The sequence below is a fragment of the Macrotis lagotis genome, chromosome X (assembly GCF_037893015.1).
Source record: "Macrotis lagotis isolate mMagLag1 chromosome X, bilby.v1.9.chrom.fasta, whole genome shotgun sequence".
Classification (NCBI taxonomy): Eukaryota; Metazoa; Chordata; class Mammalia; order Peramelemorphia; family Peramelidae; genus Macrotis; species Macrotis lagotis.
Window position 1 is genome coordinate 417,519,673 of NC_133666.1, and position 21,293 is coordinate 417,540,965.

At 34.2% G+C, this 21,293-nt stretch overlaps 1 protein-coding gene across 1 annotated transcript in view; it reads right to left on the bottom strand.

Annotated features, from left to right (window-relative positions):
- Window positions 1-21,293, bottom strand: part of CLVS1 (clavesin 1) — a 166,544-nt gene that overhangs the window by 95,719 nt on the left and 49,532 nt on the right. Inside the window, exon 2 of the mRNA XM_074207752.1 lies at window positions 7,811-7,985. Coding sequence (XP_074063853.1) covers window positions 7,811-7,985 — 175 coding nt within the window. The remainder of the gene's footprint in view (window positions 1-7,810; window positions 7,986-21,293) is intronic.

A 21,293-nucleotide genomic window follows, 5' to 3' on the forward strand; every position in this document is an offset into this window, starting at 1 on the left:
TAGCACAAAGGTAAAAATTAATGTGAGGTTAGGAGAATAAAAATGAGAAAAATATATAATGTCTGATTAAAACCTTATGTATCTAAGTTCTTGATGCATAAAAATTGTTTTGGAGGAAATAATCACAAGACCAAAGGAATCTACAAACCACATTGAATAGCAAGTACTTGACCTATTTGCCAATCAGAGAAATCAAATGACCAAGGACAACACCAATTTAAGAATATGAGTCTGTTTATAAAATTCTGCAGAGAAAGATAGAGAAAAACCATCACAGTATTGCTTCATAAAATAGAAAGAAGTAGAAGGAGGCTAAGGAATCCTGAGAGTATTTAAAGGTGAAACTGGAAGAAGGGTAGCAACAAAAGATGAAGAAAATCTGTAAATATTATTATAACAAAATCTTTTCATCAAGGACAGTTGTGCTACCACATTTAGACTCTAATATCATAGACCTTGTAGAGAAATAAAAAAGAAAAAAATTATTGAACTAGACTAAGTACACTGAAAGAAGGTTTTTTTGATGACAATGCAATTTTGAGGACATTGGAACATTGACTCACAAGGAAGGAGGATAAGATATAAAGGAATGGAAAAAACATCTTGGACTATTAGCAAATTAGACTTTATTAGCAAAAAAGATCACCAAGAAAATGTCAATTACAGCCTATTTATACTCCTTTCCCATCCCATATTCTTGAATTAGGCAGCCTTGTAGTGGATGTTAGAAGGGAATAGGCAAGCTTTCATCAACAACAATATTCCATGGTAGACTTTTAAAAAAAATCATCTAATAATTGACTGAAGTCTACAAAGAATGAAAGCTCTTATTGTACTAAAGTTTTGTTGGTTAAAATAGTCTCTGATTCAGGAGAGCCAAATAGTACCTTTAAGCCTCTCCAACAAGATACTTCTTGTGTACATGTTAAAATTATGTAAGATTCATGAGAGATACAAAAATAGAGGTAAAGTTTGTGCTATGACCTTTTGATTAAAAACTTCAGGTGAGACAATGTGTTTACCACTTTCATGGAAGAGATCTACTTAATAGTCAAAGGCAAAAGAAGGGGAATATCAGCAGGTACTATGTTCATTATTATCATGCTAAGTGCAGCTGTTAAATAGGAAATGGAGATGAAGATATAAATATTGTGGCTTTTAACGATGAAGCAACATAGTAATGTAGTAAAACTATTTTTGCCATTTGCAGGCAAAAGAAAGAACAAGTTGTTTAGGATAATACAAGGTGGTCAATGGATTTTGAATGAGATCAGGCAATTTTGCTGCCAGTTTTGCTGTTGCTTCTGAACTATATCAGTAATTCTGCTGAGAACTTCCTTACAATGAATGGATTATTTATTTATATCTTCTAGGAAAGACAAACAGCACAACAAAAAAATTCTTTTCTTCAAAAAAACACAAAAATTACTCTCCTAGAAAGCACTCTAGATGGGTCCTTAACTTGGAGCTAAGTAAATTAAAGCTGTATAATGAAAATAAAATTTAAAAGAGTCTAAGAAAAAGAAGATTTTTTTTTTGGATGGTGAGGACTGCCATTGCTGTTATTTGAAGATGAGGTAGTACTGATTACAGCACTCCTCCAAATACCTAAATGGAATCTATAATTATTTTCAAGAATTTAATAGATTTCTACAGGAAAAATCAAAAGCGTGAAAAATACCTACTGTTCAGATGATGATACACAATTGGACAGAAAAGCAAAAGAACTCAGTCAGTGTGTGTGTCATAGGCACTGGAAATTTACAGTCAGTTAGATACAGAGTTGAAGAGGAGGAGAAGAGTGAGTTTAATTTTCTTTCAGAAATCACAGAATTCTTATAATGATCCCAAACTTCTCTAAAGTCTCCTATTTTAATTCTTTTTTTTCCTACATAGTTGCCAAAGTACTTTTTCTAAATTTTAAGTCTGAGTGTGTAACTTCCCTATTCAGCGATCTCCAATGGTTCCCTAGTAACTCTAACAACAAATATTATTTCATCTTTTTAAATCATGTAAGTTTTATGATATACATAAATAAGTAAAAATAATATAAATAAATTTATAAATAAATACATATTCACATATTGGAAAAGGATCAAAATTTTTTGATGAGGTGCATGATCAAAAAATCAGAAACCATTTTTTGGGTAATAAGAATAGATGTGTATATTAAAAATAAAGAAAAAAAGACTCATCATGTCTATAAATAAGCACTTCATAAATGCCAGTTTAACTAAACACATTTTAAAATGGTCATTAGGGCACATAGCAATAGATGGGTTTTTTTTTTTTAACAGTAAATATGTTAGCCTATTAAGCCCATTTAAATATTATCCTTGATGGAATACTGATAGATGTTATATATTGATAGAAATGCTTGGGGATTTACTAAGAGTGAATTCAACATATCAATCTAGAGATTTTATAGACCTTAAGAACCAGAATTTAGTCACTGCTTCTTTTCATTAGAATTTCCCAATGGATCCGAGGGCTATGCTGCTTCTGTGTAAAAATATGACAGCCATCATTCTAAGTTTGATTACAGATCAATTTACTCAAGATGTATGACATATAATAGATCTTTTAGACATAATTTAATATATTTAAAAGTTACCCCCAAGATTTAAATAAAATGTTTTTTTAGACATTTGCAAAGTCTTTAACAAAGATTCTTTGAAATAAAATTCCTAGAGGCAGCTATGTAGCACAGTGGATAGAGCATTGGCCCTGGAGTCAGGAGGACCTGAATTTAAATTCAGTCTCAGACTCTTAATAATTGCCTAGCTGTGTGGCCTTGGGCAAGTCACTTAATCCCATTGTCTTAAATAAAATTTAAAAAAAAAGAAATAAAATTCCCAAAATATGCAATTGGGGAAATTTAATAGTATAAAAGTGAAAAGTCCTACAATATAGTTGTGTTGGACTGACAGAAAATGACTTTGGATAGTACTACTAGATACTTCCTTAAAGAATAATTTTCTAGGTAATTATTGCTACAACATATTGCAAAAAATAATGTACATGCCATTTATTCTAGGACAATCATCATTAGCCTAATCACCATCTTTAAAGAACAGAAACTAGGAGAACTAAATAGAAGTTTCTCTCTAAGGGTCACTAGCCCAGTTTCCATCCCCTGAACATTACTTGTTATCACCTCTGTTTTCAGGTTAATGGGACCTACATGTACACAGGAAGTAATCAGTTTTGCAGAGGGAAGCTGAATGAAGAGATTCACAATAATTATTTTCTCTTTTCCTAGAGGCTTTGTGCAAAGGAGTTTAGAACACTTAGCAGAGAGATCTCATTTTTCCTCCATGGCTCCTATGTGTAGAAAGCAGATGGCAAACACAATCATTCACACATTCCAGTGCAGGATATTGAACCTCAGGGAGATTATTGGAACTGCCTAAGATCACACAGCAAGTCAGAAATGAAGCAAAGGCTTTGAATTTATGTTTCCTCATGAATTCCACATTTCTTATTCACTGTACCATCTATTTGGTGTGCATTGCTCTTGATATCCACTCAGAGCTTCTACAAATGCTAATAGGTTTTGAAGAATAGATTATGGACAGTAGATGGCCTTTAATTTTCCAAGTAGGGCACGTGGATTTAAATTGTCTTTGTGTCATTAAGAAATGCTTTATTAAAACCCTGTTTTAAAACACTGCACAGTTAAGACACAGTATTTCTGAAGAATATGTTTCTGATGAAAAGAAAAATGTTAATGACATTACAATTACTGTAAAGACATATTATCATAAGAAAAAATATGTAATCTTTCATGAACTAATTGTGAATTAATCCAATTCCTTTTCAATGCATCATGGCAGTCTAAGAGATAAAAAATTCTATTTATGCTAGTAACACATATAAAGGAAGTTGGGAGGTAAGAGCCTGAAGTATGGGTAAATACTGGATATTATGGAAGATGACATCTAAGGTTCAGTTACCTAATCATAATAACCAATTCAGCCCAGAGAATGGATAACTGAAATTCACAGATAATCTAAATAAGTCATTTTAGCCTAGTTGAAATTCTGCTTCTCCTTATTACCACCTGTGTGACCTTGGTACAAGTCTCTTAACATCCCTTAGCCTCCATTTCCTCATATGTAAGATGTGCATATTGCGCCCAGTTATTATATATCTATATTTATCTATCAATAGATTATTCTTCTTGTCTTCTGGTTTCACCTTATCTAAATCTGTGATCTCACAAACTGTTGTGTTTAATATGGCAATATTAAATTGAAGTGATTTAAGTTTTGTTATTTAATTTTTCAAGGCATCATTGATATCAAATTGAATTTATATTACTCTTTTAGCTTTTAAAGTACTTTCACCTATAGAATCCTAGAGTTGGAAGGGTGCTCAGAAGCCAAGAAGTTCAACCCTCTATCTGAGAAATCACCTCTTCTACACTGTACCCAATAAATGTTCACTGAGATTCTGCTAGAAGACCTCAAGAATTATCTACCAAACAAGGAAGCTCATTCTACTTGTGAACCGTTCATGTTGTTAGGAAGTCTTCAGTTGATTAAGAAGAAATAATTTCTGTAACTCATCTACATTGTTTCCTGTCCTTCTCTATCACATCCCTAAGCATTTCTTATTCCTAGTTAAACTTAGCAAGTTCTTCCATCAGTCCTTGGATGGAAAGATCTCATAAGACATCATGATATTATCTCTTGTAATTCTTATAAGAAGCCTACTATGTGATACAACAGTTATTACCTCTTTTTATTGATGAAGAGAGACTCAGAAAAATTAGGTGATATTTATACTTTTAGACCATGATTAAGTGACAGTGATGGGAAAAGAATCAAGGTCTTGAGGATGGAAAAAAAATGCAATGAGGGTAACAAAAGGACCAGAGATATGGAAAGCATTAAGAAAGGAAGTAAAAGGTTCAGGTAGTCTTAGTTAATTGTCAGTTGGCCCTCTGGAAATCTCTGAATAATTTGAAATCAGAACATGTGTTCTTAGCATTGGACTATCCACAGGCAGATTTCTTTACAAGATATTTCATTGGTTCCTGAAATTTTCTTTTGGACAAAGTAGTGCAATCCTTTCTTCCTTAGTACCATCCTGTAATCTTTCAGAACATCTGTTGATTCCTAATTGAAGGCTGTAGCTAGTAAGAAAACAATATAGCATCCATTTATGAAGGATTATGGATTGAGGCAAAATCACTAGGATTTAGAAGTCTGATAGCAGAGATGTCAAGTGCTTCAAACAGGAAGGTCAAACCACTAGAATAGTAATTCATCCCTCAGGCTTAATTTAAAACTCTCTTTGATGATAGTTTGAAGGAAGGGTCAAGTTATCTGTTCAAAAATATAATCCAGGGAAGAGATTTGGGAAAGGAAAAAAGATTTGCCACCAAGAGAAAAAGGAGAAGAAGAGAAGATTCTTGAATATTTAGAGTTAACAAAGTAGCTTCTAAACAATCTATCCCCCCTTTTTTCTTTTTAAGGTAGAATTTTTTAAAGATAATGCCCAGCATGAACTTATTCTTTAGTAAGGAAAGGTAGTAGTAATTTAAAAAAACATTTGATCACTTATTATAATATCTCCATTATTTTCCAACATTGAATTTTGAAAGTCAAGAAAAAATTATGTGGAACAGCTCTTATATTTTTTCACTTTTTACTAAATGCTTGGGATATGTAAGGTATTGCACAGACCTCATGGAATCTTTTAAGGGATGGTTTTATTAAGGGACATGTCTCTGTGTGTGTATGTGTATCACAACTTGTTTGCTCTTTAGGTATTTTTACACACACATGCTCACACACAAACACATACATACACATGCCTCTTAATAAAATTAAATATTTTAATACATACACACACATGTCCCCTAATAAAATTAGAGGTCTTTTTGCATACACAGACACATGTCCCTTAATATAATTAGATATCTTTTCACACACACACACACACACACACACACACACACACACACACACACATACACACAAACTTCCCAGGACCTTTGTGGCTCTTCTTACTTTCTCCTAATGTAATATAGATGGATAGATAGATTGATAGATAGAGAGATAGAGAGACAGATAGATAGAAGACAGATATCACATATCATGTGTGTGTGTGTGTGTGTGTGTGTGTGTGTGTGTGTGTATCACATATAGCCTAAAACTGGAGAAGAGATTGAAGGTAAGGATGTTACTCTGAGGAAGGAAAATAGTAGGAACAGCAACTAGCATTTATATAAAACTTCCTGCATGCTAGACAATGTGCTAAGTATTTTACACATATCAACTTATTTTATATTCACAACAGCTATGGGAGGTAGATGCTATTAATATCTCCATTTGATAATAAAAAAAAACTGAGGCAGATTGAGGTTAAGTGACTTACCCAGGATTATACAATTAGCAAGTCCAGAGGAACTTTGTACATAATTAATTCATATTTTTCCAGTGCTTCAAGCTATTCCTGGGGATCAGTGAAGAGTCACTAGAATTTTGTTTGTGCTAAGAGACACAGGTTTTACAAGCAGACCTTACATAACCAAAGAGAAATGAAACTGGTGCTGGAGGACCTGGGTTCAGACCCAACCCTGCCATTTGTCCCCTGTTGTGTTTGACCACATCACTCAATCTCTGAGCCTCTATTTTCTCACTGACAAATTGACAAGATTATGTTCCAGGTAACATGTCTCAGCATGTTTTGATCCTATCAAGCTGGAGGTGATTTTAGCCCTTAGGAAAACTGGGTTTCCATGGAAGAAAATTATTTTAATTCCAAATATTTTAAAATACTTATACAACTTTGTAATAGTTTGCTATTATAAAAATGACATTTGCATGTAGTGCTTTAAATTTTGTAAAGGGTCTTACATATATTCATATGGTGCTTGGCAATCATCTTATAAGATAGATGCTATTATCATCCTCATTTTATAAATGAGGAAACTAAGACTAGGAGAGACTAAATGACTTTGCCCAGGGGCATACAACTAGTAAATATTGGAAGCAAAATTTCAGCTCTTTTAACTCCAAGCCCAAAATTATCTCTACTATACCACTTCCCAACACTTTTGGGTACGAAGTGCTAGCATTGAAATGATGATATTAGAATGATCCTGGGAAATCATCTGGTCCAACGATCCTTCTTTCCCAATTGCAGAAATTCTTTCTGCAACAATGAGATATTAAATCCATTTCCTTTAAATTTAGACAAACCATCTTCTAAACATGGAAACCATGAACTATAAATCAGTATTAATGAAAGATACATTTTCCCCATCGGAAATCTAGGGAAGCACAAGTTTATGGGATGCTGGATCCCACAGAAAGCCTCTCTGATATAACATGAAGGCAAGTCTTTAAATAAAAAAATAGCCCCTACTAATAATAGCTACCCTAAACCTTCCTTTTGTTTTCTTCCTAAGTACATTCTAGTCTCTCCTTCCCTTACCCCATACTTCCTGTCAGACAGATAGGCTTGGCTTTAGTCCTAAATGGACTAAATGCAAATCTCTGATCATTAGTTGCAATTGTTTTAACAAGTAATATAGAGCTGTGACAAATATAAAGTTTAAATAAAAACAATAATAAAATATAAACAAATATCTGAGACTCAGGTAGGGTAAGAATTGTGGGGAAAGTAAGTACAGATGAATATTATCCCATTTTTTCCTCTTCTTGTTGAGAAATGTTATTCAGATAATGATTAACCCCATGGAACACACATACATACACACACACATACACATACATGCATACGCACACTATTAGATATGCATTTGCATGATCAAATTGATATGTAAAACACATACCTGTAACCCTTCGATGGCCAGTTTGAGGATTGAAGGTGTAAGTTTGGAGGCTTGTTTGAAGGAGAAATTGCTCCAGTCTATTATTAAAATGAAACCATTTATCTGAAGTTCTGGGTCTTCAATAAGAACTTCCAATGACAACAGAATAGCCCGTAGAATGTCAGTGAAGGAATTCCTAAGGCCAGAGCAGAAACAAAGCAATATTTGTAATTATTTGTAGGAGAAAGTACATCAGAGTTTATATGTAAGAATTAAGGGGGCATCCCAAGAACATTTAAAAAAAGGAAAAGGACCTATATATACTCCTTTGGTGACAAAGAATTGGAAATTGAGGGGATGATCATCAATTGGGGAAAGACTGAGTAAGTTTTGATGTATAGTTGTGACAGAACACTATTGAATGGGGTAGCTAGGTGGCAGGGTGGATAGAGCACTGGTCCTGGAGTCAGGAGGACCTGAATTCAAATCCAACCTCAGACACTTAATAATTACCTAGCTGTGTGGCCTTGGGCAAGCCACTTAATCCCATTGCCTTCCAAAAAACCAAAAAAAAAAAAAAAAAAAAGAATACTATTGTGCTATAAGGAAGGATGAATAGAATACTTTCATAAAAACCTGGAGAGATTTGAACTGATACAAAATGAAGTGAGTAGAACCAGGAGAATATCAAACACAGCAATTGTAATATCGTATGATGAAGAACTGCGAATGACTTAGCTATGTTCAGCAATACAAAAGGTCCAAGACAATTCTGAACAATCCATGATGAAAAATGGTATACTCCTCTAGATAAAGAACTGATGGAATCTAAATGCAGATTGAAGCATAATTTTTTAAAACTTTTATTTCCCTTGGCCTTTTTGTGTTTTCTTTCACAACATAACTAACTGGAAATATGTTTTGCAAGTCTGCACATGTATAACCTTTATGGAACTGCTTCCTTTCTTAATGACAGGGAGTAGGTTAGAAGAGAATTTGGAACTCAAATTTTTTTAAAAAATTGTAAAATTATAAAAAAGCTAAAATCATTTTGCATGTAATTGGAAGAAAATAAAATACTATTTTTATATTAAGAGGGTGTTTTGCTTTCTTCTCTTCCAGGAGCACAGATTTCAGACTGATTTTAGTATCAGGAAGGACTATTCTGAAGACAAATATGAAAATAGAGTCATTGTCATAAAATAATGATTTTACCAAAGTAAAGACTTTTAAAGTTGAAATGAACTATAAAATCTTATTTTATAGATGGGGAAACAGGTTCAGAGGAACTAAGCATTTTTTTTTCATGAAGACAAAGAGAATTTGTGGCCGAGTTGGGATCTCCTGGATCTTGGTTTAAAATATTTTTGATAAGGGCAGCTAGGTGGCGCAGTGGATAAAGCACCAGCCCTGGAGTCAGGAGTACCTGGGTTCAAATCCAGTTTCAGACACTTAATAATTACCTAGCTGTGTGGACTTGGGCAAGCCACTTAACCCCATTTGCCTTGCAAAAACCTAAAAAAAAAAAACCCAAAACAAATAAAATATTTTTGATATACCACAAAACTCCTCTTCTTCTAGCTATTTGGTGTTGGATATTTAAGAATTTACTGAAACTGGAATCAAATTCCAGCTCTAGATGTCATTTGGCAGTTTGTATTTGTGGCTAGAAAACATAGAGCAACATTTTTACTGAAGTAGCACATTGCCTATCTCAGGTAAAGAAATACCTTCGAATAAATCAGTTGCCATGGCAACAAGCAAACCTACATAAGCAACCAAACCCTGTTGAAATGCTGCACATCTTTCTAGATCTCAAGTACCATCGCTCCTCCCTATTCACCAGCCTACTTCTGTTTTAGCTCATTTTCAAATATGAATAAACAGAGATCTATATATCTCATGGAAAACATTATTCATATAAAAAATTTTCTCTGTCAGAAATCTGAGGAATTTCACACGATCTTAAATTTTGTGCCCTTATTTGGGGGAGGGGTGTAAAAAATGCATATTCTAGATAGGGAAAGGTACATCCATTCCTACTTATTAGAATAGGAGTGGCCAGTCTATGGATCTTTAAGAATTCCAACATTTCAGGAATCAGAATTTTCAGAAATGAAATAACAAAAAAGTTAAATAATAAAAGGTTATGAGTGAACTATTTTGGATGAGATTATGAAATCTATGATAGAACCATTCAAACAACAAGTATTTGAGCAGGAACTGTTGTCAGGATTTTATACTAATTGCTGTGAGAGGCAAAAAGAAATATAAGATCTGCAGGTTCCTGCTGTCAAAGGGTTTTCAGTCTGATTGAGAATAATAATAATAATAATAATAATAATAATAATAATAATAGTTAATATTTATAATGTTCTTTAAGATTTATAAAGCTCTTTACATATATTGCCTCATTTGGTCCTTGTAACAATCTTTTAAGGTGAGTTTTTATTATTCTGATTTTACAGATGAGTAAACTGAGCCTGGCTTACTAGTCAGACTTTCTAAATGACTTACTCTAAATTACAAAGCTAATACATTTCTGAGGGAAGATTCAAACTCAGATCTTAACTCCAAGTCCATCATTTTATTCACTGTGCCACTTCCCAGCCCTGGGAGAACAAGCTGAGGGGGGAGGGGATCATCAATCATGCTAGAAATGCCCGTTTGTGATGCCTAGTTAATGCCAGGTTCTTATCATCTCTATTCACTTCATTTTGGGACAAACTGGTTCAATTCCACATAAGAAGATAGGTTTGTGATATGGAAAAGAACAAAGCAATTTATAAAAAGGACTGGAGTCTCACTCCCATTTATTTGATTTTCCAGCTCTGATGTTAAAGGAAAGTATGCACCATTTAATTTGGAAGTTGGAAATTTCTTGTTTGTAAGTTTCCAGGCATTTTAAGAGAGAAGAATCTAGAAAAGGGAGAGGGGAAGATGAAGGGAATGCTAGTTTGGAGGAGGCAGTGGCTTTAAATCTGAGACAGTTTGCTGCAAGAATTACAAAGCATGGTCTCCCGAGTGATTCAATTCAAAAAGCACCCACTATTTGCAGTAAATTACGTGAGATAATGTATAAGGCAATTCTGAACAAGACTTTGTCTCACCCACCCAGGAACTTACAATCCAGTTGGAAAGATAAGGCCTTGACACAAATAACTACTAGACAGATCAGAAAGTATTAAATGCGGGAAGCAATATGACCTGCAGGTTAGAGAGTAGGGAGACTGGAAATTGAGATGCTTTGCTATCCTTCTCTGATCTCTTCTACTGATTTCATTTATGCTTTCAGGTCAATCTTCTATGAAAAAAATGAATTCTCAGTTAGGAAGTAGGATGGTTAGAAGGAACTGCCTCAAAATTTAGAACAGAAGGTCTTAAAAGCACAAGGTGCTTTGTGCTTGCTTAACATGACTGAATGGAAGGAGCAGCAACAAACTGAGCCTGTTACCCAGAATCCTAGCTCAAAAATCGAATGACAGAATCACATGTTTCAGTAATGAGGATCATCTATAGAATGGGAATCTAAGCTCAATTGTGCTTCACTGTAATTTTATGAGTCCCTTGTTCTCATGAGAATAAAAAGTATAAGTATAAAAGTACATTTTATACTTGAATTCAGGTCAATTTTGCCAGTGTTTATGTATACAAAGCATATTGCTAGCCACTAAAAAAAGTAAAGAATTTAGATAAGACAGGATCTCTGTGTTCATGGAACAATGTCTAGTGGAGATTGGTGGTGGATAGAGTGACCTATTTAACTAACTGTAATACCAAATCTTACATATTAATTGTTTTAGAGAGATGCTCACAAAATATTATGTCGGGTGTGAAGGGAGACAGTTCATTTTGAACTTGAAGGTAGGATCCTTTATGGAGCAGGTTTTATCTAAGTTGAGTTTTAAAGGATGGATAAAATTTCATTAGGAAGGGAATGGCATTTGAGACATAAAGTAGAACATAAGCAAACATAGAGGTGGTTAAAAAACATGAAAGAGAGAGGAAAGGTGAGATATTATGCACAGACATATACATATAGTATGCTAGGAAATGATTTTAGATTAAATATTATTTTAATATGAGAGAATAGCATTATTATATATTAGCATAATATTAGCAGAAATTGTCTATGCCCTTAATTCAAACTTTTCAGGATATCTAACCAAGGCTAGAAGAAAAGAAACAAAAAAGGAATGATTTCAGGCCATAAATATTTCTGCTAGTGCTATGAGCTTGAAGTGACTGGATCTTTTTCCCACTTTGGCTAAAAAAGGCAGAGGAATAAAAGTAAATTTGTGTTTAACCCCACTTAAGGTATAAGAGAGAATATTCATTTAGGGGAATGTTTAATACCAGACTTTGCCTTTTTTATATATCTTCCTATTTTGTCTTTATTTGTTGGTTAATTCTGACTTGGTTTGTTTGAAGATTCATATGTCTTTTGTTTGAATTGTCATAGACAACATTGGTGGGGGTTTGGGTTTTTTGGTTTTTGGTTTGGTTTTTTTTTTGGTTTATTTTGCAAGGCCGGCTTGCCCAAGGCCACACAGCTAGGTAATTATTAAATGTCTGAGGTTGGATTTGAACTCATGGACTCCTGACTCCAGGTCTAGTGCTCTATCCACTGTGCCACCTAGTTGCCCTGGGCTGTGGTTTTAAGGAGGCAATGGCACAAAATGCCACATTGATCCTTGGAAATGGAGGGATTCTACTGCCATGTGGAGCATCTTTGGTAGTTCAGTAATATAACATGAATCCTTTTTCAATCCTCACTTTCCAAAGACTCAGTAGCAAATAAAATAAAATAGAATATGTTCAACACTAACAATGTAAAATGTAAAACAGAATAGAGAATTTGACATTTTTTTCTGATTATGGAATTTCATTATTTTTGTCAGCCAGCATCAAGCAGTTGAGACAACAAGTGGTCTAACAGTGAGGCTAACAAAAGAAAATGCATTTAAGCAGTATAGGACACCTGAGTATGGTGGTGCATATCATGGAGGGGATTGGGGTTGGTGGATCACTTAAGACCAAGAGTTTTGAGCTGCAATGACCTAAGATGAATGGGCACTAAATTCACAAAAATTCACTAAAGTGAATCCACACTAAATCTACTACCTGTAAGATAAGTTCCCTGGGCAGGATGAGGAACCAGGCTACAAGAGGAGGGCCAAATTGACTCAGGTTGGAAAAGATCAAAGCTCCTGAGTAGTTTGGTCATGGGAATCATTTTCATAAATGGTTGCTACTGGTTTTTTTCAGACTTACTGAGATAGAAAGTCTCAAAAACTATTTAAATAAATTTAAAATAAAAAAATAAAAATATAAGACAATCATTCTCAATTCCCCTACTACCTATCTATGGAAGAAGAAAAAAAAGACAGAAAGTTCATGTTTTTAGTTCAGGGCAAGAATTGAGAAAATAGTGATAAAAATAGAATCTAAATTGTTAGACAAATTTAGGCATTCAGATTAACTGTTGTACTTCCTCATAAACATGTCTGTTTGTGGATACAGATAGTCAGAATGCAATGTATTTATGAGCTTTCAAAACAACACTCAGCTCTGAAACTCTCAAATTCCCAAACTTGCATGTTTCTATACAACATTCCTATGATCTGTGGTTGATGGAAATTCAAATTCCTTTTTTTTTCCAAGCTAATAAACATTTATTATAACTTCTATTGATTTATAAAGATAAGATAAGCTTGATGATCTTAGAAAACATGGGTAGGCGCACAAAATAGTGAAGAATGAAAAGAACAGAATCAAGAGAATATTGTGTACAGAACGGGATAACTGTTTCAAAAACAACTTTAAGCGAATAAGATATTTAGACTATTATATATACCCAAATTAACAACTAGGTCATGTGTAGGAAGATGTTTTCTGCAACCAAGGAAAGAACTGATAAATGGAAGTATATTTATAGTGATTTTATATATATATATATATATATATATATATATATATATTTATATATATGCACGAATATATACATATTTGTATCTGATGGCAGTTATCTGGGGAGAGGAAGGAAAGAAAAAATAAAGGAAAAAAGAAATTTACTTGGCAACTTTATTATATATTTAAAAGGAATAGCAAGTTGTACATAATAGATTTGCAGCTTCATGTGCAATCTTTTTATTATATTATGCTATGGATATGTTTGTTTTATTCCAAAAATTGAAAAATTTTAAAAGAAATTAAAAAAAAATCTCTGTGCTCTCCTCTCCAATTTATTCTGCACTCAGCTTCCCTCATGATTTCCTAAAGCATAGGTATCACTATGTTACTCTCCTACTCTGATAACTCTGAACCACTTCTCTAACAACATATAAACTCTTCTGTATGCCATTTAAGTCATTGACAACATAGATCTTTCCTGCCTTTTCAGTCTTATGCTTTATTACCTTTCATGACCTTAACAATCCAGTGACACTGGTCTTCTAGCTGTTCCTCAACCATGCCATACCATTGACCTTCTCTCTGCTTACATGGACTCTTCTCATATCTAGAGGGCTTCTCTTCCTTACCTCTATCTCTATTTTCTTGGCACTTTTTATGTCATAGTTCCAATTCCATCTTTAGCAGGAAGCCCTTCTCAGTCCCTTCCCCACACTCCTTTCTCTTGGAGATTGATTCTCTTTTAGAAAAAACAAATGCCCATACACCATGCACTGGTGGTGTGGTGGACAGAGTGGCCTGAAGTTAGGAAGGCTCATTTTCCTGAGTTCAAATCTGACCTCAGACAGTTATTATTTGTGTGACCCTGGGCAAGTCACATCACCCTATTTGTCTTATTTTCCTCATCTGTAAAATGTACTGGAAAAGGAAATAGCAAACCACTTCAATATCTTCGTTAAGAAAATTCTAAATAGGATCACAAAGAATAGGTAGGACACAACTCTGTCTCTCTGTCTCTCTCTCTCTTTCTCTCTGTACATAGTTTTTCATCATCTTGTTTTCCTCTTAGAATATGAACCTATTGAGAACAGGAGCCATGTTTTTAGCTTTCTTGACATTATTCATATCCTAAACTTGTTGAACATTTAATAAATACTTGCTTTGAGTGATTGACTCATGATTTTCCTCATGATAAATCATGAGGGTTTAATTCTGGTGCTGATTAAAACTGATTATAATTTTTGACTACAAAACATTCCTGTCTCTCATACAAACACCACTAAAGCAAGGTCCTGAGGTACTAACATGGTCCTAACTGACAAGAAAATACTTTGTAATCCTGAGCAAGTTGTCTCATGATTGGATGGCATCATCTTGATCCTTTTCAAATCATCCTTTTCAAAATTCTAAAATTCCATGACATTCTAACACCTTACAGTTGGCAATCATCAAAATTTAGAAGCAGTCTCTACATTTCAACTTAGGAAAGGTGATCAGAACTAGAAAAAAAAGCAACATGGTACAGTGGGGAAGTCCAGATTTTAAGTCAGAGCAACAGGATTCAAATCCTAGTTCTACCATTTATTGCTTTGTGATCTTGGATAAATAACAATTTTCCTAGTCCTCGTTTTCCTCACCTGTAGTATAAGGTGTTTGGACCTGATGTCCTCTGAGATCCTTGTCATCTCTATGGGTTTTTTCAAATTAGTAAAATAATAAAAAACAATAATAATATATATAGTTCTCATTATGTGCCTGACCCTCTACTAAGCACTTTAAAAATTTACCTCATTTGATCCCTACAATAACCATAAGAGAATATAATTCTAAATTAACAGGTAAGGAAACTGAAGCAAACAGAAGTTAAATTGCTTGTCCATTGTTGTGTTGTTGTGAATGTCTAAGGCTGGATATAAACTCAGATCTTCCTGACTCCAGGACTGAGACTCTATCCATTATTATCTTGGGTGTCTAATATGTAGACTGCTCTCTTACTTTTGGAATAAAAGAGAACTTTCATCAGAAACTTTAGAGTTCTTTCATAGTTATGACCTTATGTTAAATAACAGAAGAATCTTTTGATAACCCTGAAAATCTAGAGAAAAAAGGAAGATTTATATAGCATCTAATATATTAAAAGTATTATGCTAAGTTCTTTACAAATAACTCACTTGATCCTCACTGCCTTATGATATATATATATATATATATATATATATATATATATATATAATATTGTTTTTCTCTTTTTATACTTGAGGAAATTAAGGTAAACAGAGATTAAATGACTAGTCCAGTGTCATACAACTTTTTTTTAGGAGTTTTTTTTGCAAGGTAAATGGGGTTAAGTGGCTTGCCCAAGGCCACACAGCTAGGTAATTATTAAGTGTCTGAGACTGGATTTGAACCCAGGTACTCCTGACTCCAGGGCCGGTGCTTTATCCACTGCGCCACCTAGCCACCCCGTCATATAACTGTTAAATGTCTTTGGCTAATTTGTATAATTACCCATAAGGTCAAGTGATATGTATATATTTTCTTGTTTTCTTTTCCTGTTCCCTCTTCTGTATGGATTAAATATACTCTATCATGCAAAATAACAACAACAATAATACCAACACTCCATCAGCAAAGTATTTTGTGTACATGATCCCAGAGGACCCTCAGAACAAGCCTTTGATGTAGCTAGTACAAGTATTGTTGTTTCCGTTTTCACAGAGGAGGAAATAGAGGCTCAATAAGTTGATTTCCTAAAATTAACAAGTTTTAGAGGAAGAATTTGAGCTCCAACCCATCTCTAGTATTCAAATCACTGTGGCATGCTCCCTGTAAAACATTAAAACTTCCTAAGGAGATATAAATTTCAAATCTCCAAATAAAGCCAATAGGTGGGGTTAATCAGCTTGAGGGCAGGACATGTCTACATTCCAATCTGATTAGAACACAAGACTTTTAAGAAAAGAGAGAATTGTGACAAAATCTGTAATGCAGGCTGAAAGGATATTTTAGGGCTAAGACATTTCATGTACCTTTGGGTCCCTTACTCCACTAGAATATTGGTCACAAAGAGTGACCTTCAAAATAGTTTGGAAGACACAACTATGAAAATTGCTTTATTTAATCTGCCTTCAGGATTGGAAATCAAAATAGCAATTTATGGGAACAAAAGAAGAGGAATTCTAAGACTCCCTCAATGTGAGTGAGCTATAAGCTTTCTAGTCATTATTAAAGTACTATGGAAATTTCATTTCATGCTTGTCTACTTTGGTAAATCCCCTGACCAAGCAGTTATAGAAAAGTTAAAACTGCAAGGGAAAGAAAGCTAATATGCATTGATGCAGCTAAACAAGGATTATTTTAGTAATTTCACCTATAATTTATTTTATACTTCAGCATCTAAAAATGAAAATAAAAAGAAACTTGCAACACATAAATCAAACTTGGTGCAACTTAAGAGGAGCAGTGGATAAAGTGCTAGGCTCATCTTCCTGAGTTCAAATTTGTCCTCAGATATTTACTAACTGTGTGACCTTGAACAAATCACTTAACCCTGTTTGTCTTAGTTTCCTCACCTGTAAAATGAATGGAAGAGGGAAATGACAAATTACTCCAGTATCTTTGTCAAGAAAAACCCAAATAGAGTCATGAAGAGTCAGATATGACTGAACAACCACAAAATCAAACTTCTTGTCTGATGAACAACATTAGAATCAATAATATGAGAAAAATCATATGAGAAAAAACTTGAGGTTCATTTGGGTTATTTCATAACCACGAAAGAATGAACTACAAAGAACAGACTGATTCCTAAACAAACAAAAAAATATATGGAGAATTGGTTATTACATGAAGAAAGGCATCAAACACTCCAGGGGTTTATAATCATAGTTTTTTGTTATATAAGTCAATTGTGTCTGACTCTTTGTGATCCCATTTGGGGTTTTCTTGGCAAATATACTGGAATTGTTTACTATTTCCTTCTTTAACTCATTTTACAGTTGAGGAACTGAGGCAAAAAGGGTTAAGTGACTTGTTTAGGTTCACACAACTAAGAAGTGTTTGAAGCCATTATGAGGTCTTCCTGACTCCAAGCTCTGTGCTTTATCCAATCCATAAACTAGCTGCCCAAAATAAAAATGATTCTGCAGCTCCAATTGAGGTTTTAACTTTAAACATGGGGTGAATTATAACTCATTCAGGATTGAGTATCCTAATATTGTTACCATTCTGATGAATTCAACTAATAATTATTAAACAAAAACAGGATTGCCAGACATAGTTTTGCGACTCCTGATTGTGTCTTCTGTATCGTTTTCATCTTGAAAATGTGGAAAGAACTTAATAGAAAGTAAAATGGAAAGATAAATTACAAGATGATATGCCCCATAATTTCCCATTGCTTTGAATAATAAGAGGTCCTTAAACTTTTTAATCTCTGGTCTCAATTCTTAAAAATTATTGACAACCATCCCCAAGAATTTTTATCTATTGTTCTATGGTAATATTTGCCATATTAGAAATTAAATCATATTAAAATTATTATGAGATTTGTTTTGATCTCTCAGGTTCCCTGAAAGGTCTCAGGGATCACTACTTACAGTACTGTTGATCTTCCCCTTTCCCTGTTTCCTTTCCCTAGGTGCTGAGCTGCAATTACCATCCAATCAAAGAGCAATGGTCTTAGAATTTTAAAACCAGTGATAATTGTTCTCATAGTGGCAGAGACAATCAGTACCAGTCTTTTCATTTGTGTCTTTGGGTTGAGAATGAAAATAACATCATTATCAACATGTCAGAAAATGTGTTTGCTCTTCTCCTATCTTCATTATCAAACAGAAAAAAAAGAAAAAAAGAACAACAACAACAATTTTTAAAAGGCCCCTAGCAGGAATAAACAAGCCTGGTGCTAAGTAAAGACTGGAGATTTCTGTTTGCTTTCCTATTGCTTCCTAGTAACAGGAACCTAAAACTAGAAGAATATAATTCACATCAGAAGCTTTGTTGAAAGGTTTCTAGCCCTTTCTTAATGGACTGAGATCTGATAGAGCCTTTCACGTTGTGGTTTTGTTATTAAAGAAGTTGAATCCCTTTAATCACTGAATGTGAAAATAAGCAGTCAAATACTCAAAGCTTTTGAAAGAGAGAGCCACCTGGAATCATCTAGTTTTGGGGGAAAGTCACATTTGGCAATCTATGTACTTGGACTAACTTCTTGTTTGAGCCTGTTCCAAATATAACTGGGTTACCATTCCTTTTTAAAAATTTTATTTATTTAAGGCATTGGGGTTAAGTGACTTGCCCAAAGTCACACAGCTAAGCAATTAAGTGTCTGAGGTTGGATTTGAATTCAGGTCCTACTGACTCCAGGGCTGGTGTTCCATCCACTGTGCCACCTAGATGCCCCCTGGGTGACCATTCTTCTGATCAACAGGCTATGAAATCTCATAATACTTGGGTTTTCCTCAAAATACCTCAGGGTAGTTCTGTCAGCTGCCTACCTTTACTCTACAATGATGCTTATCGTGAGGGACTGTTTGTGGGGATAGAGTTCTATAAAGTATGTTCGAAGTGTCTCTTCCTGGTATTTTTGACAACATGGGTGCTTTGGATAGAACTTGTGGAGTATGTAGTGTCTCAGTCTGAGAGGATTTTCAGGTTTTGGTTTAACAATGGCAAGTCTTAAGCAAATATTCTGCTAGAACCTTCTCTGCTCCTCATTCTTACACCCCCCATCTATGGGATGACATACCCATGTGAATTCTTATTTTTGCTCAGTTCTGAGAATAATCCTAATAGTCCAAAAATAACAGGTTTTTAGCAATCAGCTTGATTTATTTCTAGGGTACCACACTTCAGACAGGAGTCAAGTCCAGAACATAAAAAAATTTCTTCCTAAACAAAAGTCCTTAATCTAAGGTTCATGGACTATGGATTTCAAGAGGTCTATGAACTTGAATGGGGGAAAAATGACATTTTTATTTTCCAAAATCTTTGGTTTTCCTTGTAATTTTATATACTTTATTTTATCCATTTAAAAGCATTCCTCTGAGAAGAGGTCCATAGGTTTCTTTAGACTGTCAAAGGGTCCCCTGACACAAATGAAGGTTGTGAATCCCTACTTTCGATTCTATTTGGCTTGACACTCGGAGTGCATTGTCCCCTTCTAGCCTTTAGAAATCCAAAGTTGCAGAGGGTCTCACTTCAGTAATAAACTCATCTTAGAGTTTTTCAAAGACATAATGCAAATATTCCTTTCTTTCTCCCCTCCCAATTTCTGTACTTTTTGGCCCAAAGACACCAAAATGTAACCAAATGGTCCTGCTCCTTTGCTTGGATCTTGCCTACTACCATAAACACTAAATCAATTTATGCCTGTGACCTAGAAATCTCACAGCTATCTCAAATCCAACATTTCCAAAGTGGAATTCATTATTTGTGTAGATGGAAAAAGCAATTATTCGCACTATTCTTTCACCTTCCACCCTGGGTTTCTATATAAATCTGCTTTCTGCTCAAAATGTCAGAGATTCAACAATGTCACTTTGATACTTTTGTTTATTTTTCCTCCTGCAGAAATCAGAAGCAAAGGAAATGGACACAGACATTTAGCAGAACATAATTTCATTTATAACAAAGAGGAAGTTGTTTATACTGTTTTTAGTGAAGACTCTCCGGATGTTTCTAGATGTAATTTTGTCCTGCAAGGTAACTTTCTTCCATAGAGACAATAATATCTCTCTGGAGGACTATTTTATGGACGTGCTTAGAGGCAACATTGGTTTCCGCTACTTAATTATATTACAGATTATCACCTGGTAATTCTCTGAGCAATTAGAGTCAATGGTTATTATTTATTGCTGCTATTTAACATACTGGGTCTCCAACAGTGTGGTAGATAATATAATATTGATTAAAACCTATATTATTGCTCTCTATGTGACTACAATGTACCAGATGCTATCCAACAATATAGAACCTCTCCCCAAAAAGATTTCCCATCAAGATTTCATCACTACATTGGTTTCTGAGTGACGAATCTTTCTGCCTTAGTCCTTCTTAAAGATTTTTCTACTAGGTTATAGAAGGATTGTGATCAGCTTGCTATGCATGGAGCAATCACTCCCATGAAATCCCATAGATGTTTAAAGTTTAAAGAGAGAATTAATTTTATATGGAAGAAGTTCTTCAGGTTGCTCAGGTTTGCTAAAGGATAGGTATTAGTAACTATATCCACCTGTACCATCATAAAAAATAAGATTTCTAGGAATAGGATTAAAAAATAAAGGAATCAGGCTTGTAAGATGTATGTTTTTTGGGAAAAGACAATTTTAGAAATTGATCAAAAGATGGAAAAGGGAGAAAAAAATTTCATAAAAATGAGAAATGTTTTTATTCTCCCCATAATGAGAACAACTCAAAGAAAGGGATCATTTATGGAAAAAGAATGAAGATAGATTAAAACAATTTTTTTAAAATTAAAATTAATAGTCTCTCTCTCTCTCTCTCTCTCTCTCTCTCTCTCTCTCTCTCTCTCTCTCTCTCTCTCTCTCCCCCTCTCTCTGTCTGTCTGTCTGTCTGTCTGTCTTAACAA